The sequence below is a fragment of the Dreissena polymorpha genome, chromosome 15 (genome assembly GCF_020536995.1).
Source record: "Dreissena polymorpha isolate Duluth1 chromosome 15, UMN_Dpol_1.0, whole genome shotgun sequence".
NCBI lineage: Eukaryota > Metazoa > Mollusca > Bivalvia > Myida > Dreissenidae > Dreissena > Dreissena polymorpha.
In genome coordinates, this window is record NC_068369.1 from 57,574,464 (window position 1) to 57,581,838 (window position 7,375).

General features: G+C 35.2%; 1 protein-coding gene across 1 annotated transcript; it reads left to right on the plus strand.

Moving 5' to 3' along the window:
• The first annotated feature begins 2,556 nt into the window (after positions 1–2,556).
• On the plus strand, positions 2,557–4,996 carry LOC127861045 (uncharacterized). The gene is made up of 4 exons (XM_052399401.1): positions 2,557–2,676; positions 3,783–3,978; positions 4,147–4,290; positions 4,537–4,996. Exons 2-4 carry the CDS (start codon positions 3,792–3,794, stop codon positions 4,707–4,709), a joined length of 504 nt encoding a protein of 167 aa, XP_052255361.1. The 5' UTR covers positions 2,557–2,676; positions 3,783–3,791; the 3' UTR covers positions 4,710–4,996.
• Positions 4,997–7,375: the final 2,379 nt, after the last annotated feature.

The following is a 7,375-nucleotide window of genomic DNA, read 5'->3' on the forward strand; positions in this document are numbered from 1 at the left end:
GTTCTGCCACATACTTGCAAAAAGTATTCCAGCGTTCAATTAAGTTTAAACGTGTAGATTTTTGCCACATATGTGACTACCCACCGAGTGTTTGTATTCAATAAAATCCTTTATCAAGTGTGCTTTATTGTACACACATGCACACTATCGCAATCCCTTTAGTTTGAACAAACAATTCTTCGAAATGATAGTTTTAATGCGTTATCGTTCAGAATACTCAATATAGTTAATTGTTCAATATACAAGCTACACAAATACGAAGTATCGACACTCGCGTAGTTTAATCCACAAATACTTCGAAAGGTAACCGTGGGATAATGGATATGGTGTTCTCCTAGCGATCGGGAGGTCATGGGTTTGATCCCCACTTGCTTTCTTTAGATCTCCCTAAAGACATCAAGAACTGGTTTTTGGCCCAGGAAACTGACTAGAGAGCGTTTCAATAATCCTAGGGCTTTCGATTGAAATCGAGCTAAAATAAAAAGGTTTAAACTAAAACCTTCGAAATGACGGTTCCGATGGTTTTTTATATTATTTTTTTATTATGAGGCGATGGATGAGGTGTTGCACGCTATTTGGCGATGACCATAAGAAGACCCGAATGGTTGCCAGAAAGCTTAAGGACCGACCAACTAAATATACCAGGATTATCGAACTCTGGGGAAATAGGCAAATATGTTTAACTTCATACAAAAACTTGTTCAAACGCTTATTTAAGGATAATAAGCATTTTCTTGCTGATCACCAAAATAAAAGAATCCCCCTTCGTTTTTCGAGTTTCACTATCACCCTTACATTATTTCCGACTATTCCACGTGAATATTCGCCCTGATGTACCAATAAATGAAAACATGCTACAAAAGGAGGACAGTACGCCAAACATTCAATCCGGTCTATGCTACTGCGCTATTAAATATTAATATTAAACTAAGATGATTCGTTAAATATTTTCCTAAAATATTGAATGCATTCTATTCCTCTATTCCTATGTATCTGCTATAGAAAACGTCAATCAATATTGTCTTTTCACCGTTAAACAATGACAGCATACGAAGTTGTTCAGAGAGAATATATAAAAAAATATTTGCATAATATATATTTACGCTCTATCCGAGAAATAAACACAATTATGGTTTGTTTTCGTATGCGTTTACCGCGTGCGGCATATTACCGGTTAAGTACTACAATTATGTAATCCGCATTTTGACATAAATATATTTAGTCGTAGAGAAAATTCTTTCGCATTGTCACTTGCGATGATTGCTCACTTGCGATTTACAAATGTAAAACCTTCAAAGTGACTTCCAGCTCACGTGACCAGTTATTTGAATGTATGATATACCCTAAATAGGGCAAGATTGGAGAAGGTATACGCTATTGAGGATGAACAGGTGGGAGAAAATACCTCAATATCTCCCTCGGATTTTACGGAAACCGGTGACATCATACAATTACTGTAATGTGTATCTACGAATTATATGTTAAACGTGATTTTATTAGCGCCATTATTCTTAATATACACCAGTAATTTTTCGATGCTTCAAACGCACGGACACCAGTTCCAAAACAAGATGACAATCGCCCTACAAAAAATGCATACTAATCGTAGTGCTTTCACATATTTTGCAAATTTATCGCTGTCATAATTTAATATAGGTCTGCGTTCTTGTCTATGCACTGCGAAATTAAATTAAGCAGATGAAGGATTGAAATAAGTGTTTGCAAACCTTAGATTGTAATAAGAAGCTTGAAAAAGATTTTAATGTTTGCAGACTTTTTATGAGGTTGAGGTACATAACATCGTGACACGCATCGCAATTTTAACAAACTGTCGAGTCTTAATAAAATTGTTTAGCAAACGCTACATTCTGAGAATTTTGTTTCAATTTTATTTATGTTAAAAATGGTAAATTTGGACTTGTAACACTCATATCTCTGCTGTGCATTTGTGTACTGCGTTACATATGCACGGATAGTTCTAGATATCGCTCATATATAACCATCACTAACATTGATTAGGTGTGCATGCATGATTAAGGGATGGGTATTATTAGTCCACATACCGGTGAACTATTTGAGCTCCAGAACTATTCCTTCCGCCCGTCCAATTTTCATATACGACCTTTAGCACTTTCACTTAATAATGGATTATTAAATAAATCGGTGTGCATGTTTCACGTTTAAACTTAAATGTCAGTATTAAACAATATTTTGGGTCCTCTTTTAACCGCGGAACAGCATGCGTTGGGTTCGAAATCGCGAATTTAAAAGTATAATTATTTCTTAAAACATTGTTGGTTCATTATCAACGTTAATTGTCTACTCACTGGCAAATTTCAATCGTTCAGTCAACTATCATGAGCGTCTCAAAACACTTTAAATCTATTTCTAAGTTGCGAAAATACTTCGTGAGCAAGACTCGTGACATGCTAAGCGTTTAGTGCATCTGCCTCTTTATACACAAAAGGTTCTGTCCTCATAATCACTCTCAATTTGTTTCAATGGTTTACATAAATTGGTGTAAAAAAGGTGTGCTTGAGCGTACGTGATTGCAAAATGAGGTTTACCCTCAATGAATGACAAGGACATTAAATACACTTCGCTTTGTTCTCGATGATATAAGAGAAAACATTTTGTACCTGTTGTAGCAGTGTTGGGTTTGAAGTCACACTTAAGGTAATATAATAATTTCTTATGAATTCACTTGCTTACTAATAAACTTACATACATGTATATCACAGCATATTTTCTGCTTCTATTACTACTACTACTTTTACTACTTCTACTACTACTACTACTAAGACGACTTCTATTACTATAATAACAACTACTACTTACGTTTTCAACGCCTAGTGATAAGGGCGTTTGCCTTTCAGATCGGTAACTCAACGATTTAGCCATAAACGGGGCACGTGTTTACAGCCTCAAGAAGACTCAACTGTTATGTCCGTATTCGCGAGGGGTTTAACCACAATAAACAAACATTACATATTTTTCTAAATGACTGCCGGTAATTAATACTTCAATTGTACCTATTTTAATTATAATAATTTAAAAGTATAAATAATAATAACAATTATTATTAAAAGCATAAGACGTTGCGCTCAGTACTGGCGTTAAATTACGTAACGTAAAAAATGCGGAAAATGAATGCTGACGTTAAGGTGTATTTTTAGCCGTTGACTCTTGATTCTTTTTTGTGTTGTTATGTGGCAATTATTATTCCGAATTTTAAAGTGTACATATCAAAACACACAGAATTTATTTATCTTTTCGACGAGATAAATATGATGTTGGAGACATGTTGCATGACAACTAGATTTCTGATTAAACTGAAACATCCTTTATCTATTTACAATTACTGTTTTATTGACTGATTTGTCTTAAGTTATAAAAGGGATTTTCAAAATGAATGTTAAATGTTTGTAACAACTATGCGAGGCAAACACTATGTAGTGAGATCACATAATTATCTTGATAATCTGCACTGTCTTGATTAGTAACGGTGGTCTGGACGCACTGAAATGCAACAACTTATCCATTTATTTCAGTCTCGTGCAAATTTACAAAGTTAATATAACACTTTACAAATAAAAGTATCATATACTTATTAGTATTCTCGTTGTTGTTGTTTTCTTCTTTTTTTTCTTTATCATTATTACAATTATTATTATTAATATAATTATAATAATAATAATAATAATAATAATAATAATAATAATAATAATAATTATTATTATTATTAATATGTCAAAATTTGTTTCGATACGATACATTTTCAGCTTCTTAAGATGAAACAAATAATCGGATTTGCGGGATTCGGACTCGCCTGTCTCAACAGCTTGTTCAGCATACTTGCTCTTGCACTGAAGGTGTGGATGGAAAAAGGGGATGGCTATGAATCGAGAACGTATGGATTATGGAAATCTTGTTATGAAACCCCGCAAGTGTCCAAGTGTGACGATATACCACCTGTAGGTTAGTATAAACCTTTAATGAACATGTTTACCTAAATTTTATCATTTGCTGTGCAATAAATATAAGTAGGTTTACGCCCATTTCGAAATAAGCAGTCTCGTGTTCAGCTGCAAAACAACACATTCGTTTATATACAATATATAAATATACGAGTGTTGACGTATTTAGCACAGGTGCTCGTTTTTCGAGGTTTCGTTGCCGTGGGCATGGTGCTGATGTTTGGAGCTGCAGTAACGGCTGGTCTGCGAGTGTTTCTCATGAAAGACAGGAGAATACTTTACCTGGCCACTGTTGGATTATCATCAGCTGCCGGTAAGCAACATGAATCCTCACTTTATCAATACATGTTGTCCATATTTTGATATCCGATACTACCACATGAATAAATCCCTTTATAAGTGATTGTCTTATATCAATAAACAACGCTGTAGACATTCTTACATGTACTTAATTTATCATTTGACAATATTCGAACGTTAAATTAATTATGATAGTAATTTCACTGAATATATTCATCTTGTGAGATATAAAAATGTTTTCTTTGCTTGTTCTACTTAGGTTTTTGCTTACTCATCGGCTTCGCTGCCTACGCTTCCTACTCTGGAGACCTTATTGATATCGGTTTTACTTACGTTGGCGGATTTGGCCTTTGCGTGGTTGCCTGGTTGTTCAGCTGGATCCAGGCTGGGATCTTCTTTGTACACGGACGCTTGCCAGAGTCACCAGCATAGTTGGCGAGCATTCCAACACAACGCGAGCCATTTACTAAATAGAAACAGTGTAAATTGAACGCTTGTATTGTAAAAAAAAGATATGATTTGTAGGGAACAAAAATGCGTCTAAAAACCCGGATAGACTTTTTAAATGTGTTATTGTTTTAGATTATTAAATGAATGAGCTATATTCTTAATAATTCATTATACTTTTTGTGTTCAACTATATTTTTGATAATTCATTCTTAAGTAAAAACTAACAAATGAACAAATAAGTATGTGTTGTTATAAGCGTTATATCTTATATCACGTAAAATGGTTTATTTTTGATATTAATAATAGAATTGATATATATTAATAATATTGATAAACCTGATATACAATCAACATTAATCTTTTATTCTATTTATCCCATTTGTTATTTAGCAAGCCGTTTTCTTTAAACAAAATAAGTTTACTGGATAATAACGCTGGATTTATGACTTAATTTTGTCGAAATAATGACGTCATTTCGTGCCGTGGATTATAGAAGAAATTTAATCAACGGGGCTTTAATCAACAGAATTCGCTGTAAAAGTGGGTTAAATAGAGAATAATAGGCGAGTGTTGATTATAGATCAGGTTTTTCATACGAGGCTTATAAAACAAAAAGCACGAGCCTTGGCGAGTACTTTTTCGTTTTCGTGCCGTGGATGATAACCTGATCTTTAATCAACACTAATCTATTATTCTATTTATCCCATTTTTATTCAGTAAACATTTTTTTATTTAAACAAAATAAGTTTCACTGGATAATTTTGCTGGATTTATGACGTCATTGTGTCGAAAAAATGACGCCATGTGGTGCCGTGGTTTATATCAGATATTTAATCAACGGGGCTTTAATCAACTGAATTTGCTGTAAAAGTGAGATAAAAGACAAATATGCATAGACCGTAGATTTCATGTTCCCACGTTTGGTGTAGCGGATGTTTAAACCAAATTCTGTAATAACGCAACGCAAATGATAATGCCCTTATTAATTTCCGACATATATTAAAGAATACAGGAGAAAAAACCAAACTGAAACATGACGTATAAGGACAGAAGCGCGTTAATTTTAAATCACGGTTTAACTTTTTTTGAGCAGGTACGTAGAAAGATCAATATCGATCAAGGATGTAAAGAGTGTGTGCATTGTTATGTATTTTTTTTGAAAGAATATCCTTTATCGTAATATTTGTTTGATTTGTCTCCTATCAAAACACAAAACCAACGCAATACATTTTTGCGAGTTTATCAATGAACGCTCTATCGCTTGTGCAGTTTAGACGGAAGATTGAAACTGCCCTCAAAAGATACGAATTTTCATTTGTAGATATTTCAGCTTTTACATTTTCTTGATTGCGTCAATTCGGAAAAGAAGAGGTCTTTTCTCTGTAGCGCGAGCCGGCCGAATTCCTGAGGACGCCATCGAGCGCTATTTGCGCGGCCTCACCGTGCACTATTGCATTTGTAATATTTTATAGTAATTAAGCTTAACTGTAACTAATATTGTAAATAGAAATCCGTTTGCTTTGCTATATTAATTGACACATTTATAACAAAGGGAAGTAACTTTTGGTTACTATTAAGACGTCCTGAAGTCGTTCGTTACACTACCCACGCCTCCGACTAGACATGAGTCACCTCATGATTACAAAATATGAAACTAATAAAACTGAACAGTACAACAAATCATAAACTGTACACCAGCAAACTTCGAAAAGTACTAAAGACAATAATGAAATAACGGATCTCTTCCTGAGATAAAACATGTATCACAATCAGTGCAAAAACACTAGACACAAGTTAAAATGGTTCGTACTGAACCGAAAACACAAATCCCCCGTTATCATACCCAATGATTACGTCACCGAGACGTGCAGTGCCTCAACATATCTCTCCAAGACAAGCTGACTATTCACCCGTTACTGAGTCACTAACGGTCTCCCTTGCATGGACTGTATAACCTTCGTTAGTTATCACAATCTTCCTTTCCAGACGGTCACCTTTAGTTTCACCCTGTACCTGAACTATGAGCTCCTATTTCGCGGATGCTCTACCTTCTGCATTGGCCGGCAGACCAGACAAAGCCAGCGATGTATCATCACATGACAGTACGTTCATGAGGCCTGTTTTGTCCTCTTGCTTCAAAATGACCTCCTCGGACACGCCATTGGAGTGTCTACAGTGTACGTCTGCTTGAAATCGTTCTGACTTCTTTGTACTGGGAATCACAGTGCTTTGTTTCCCCGTCGAATCTCACAGCTTAACCGCTGTCTTTTCCTTTTAACCAGCTTGTACTTCACTGAAGCCCTACCAGCATCGGTAATTTCATATGTCGGCTGAGACCGTAGATATTTCTTCATTTTCCTCAGCGTATACTTGTTAGAATCGCCGTTTGTCACGGTTCTTTCAATCAGACGTTCTCCGCGGATCAGTTTCTCTCGTGCTGATACACCAAGATTTGCCAGCATCTGGCTTTCATTGAGAACACGAATGCCTCCAAGAGCATCTTTTTGAAGCTCTACTGGCTTTGTTAAAGTCGATATTTTCTGACGTTGTTTCCTTTGCCGTTAATGAGAGCATTGTCTTTTCAGGTGCTTCTGTGAACCACACAGATAGCATCGTCGATCTTCTTCAATTTCACCTCGTATATGCCT

Excerpts from the sequence above, each read along its gene's own strand:
- LOC127861045 (XM_052399401.1), top strand. The coding sequence starts at position 3,792 with ATGAAACAAATAATCGGATTTGCGGGATTCGGACTCGCCTGTCTCAAC. Across the intron at positions 3,979-4,146 it reads TGACGATATACCACCTGTAG|CACAGGTGCTCGTTTTTCGA; the intron begins GTTAGTATAAAC and ends TGACGTATTTAG. Across the intron at positions 4,291-4,536 it reads TGGATTATCATCAGCTGCCG|GTTTTTGCTTACTCATCGGC; the intron begins GTAAGCAACATG and ends TGTTCTACTTAG.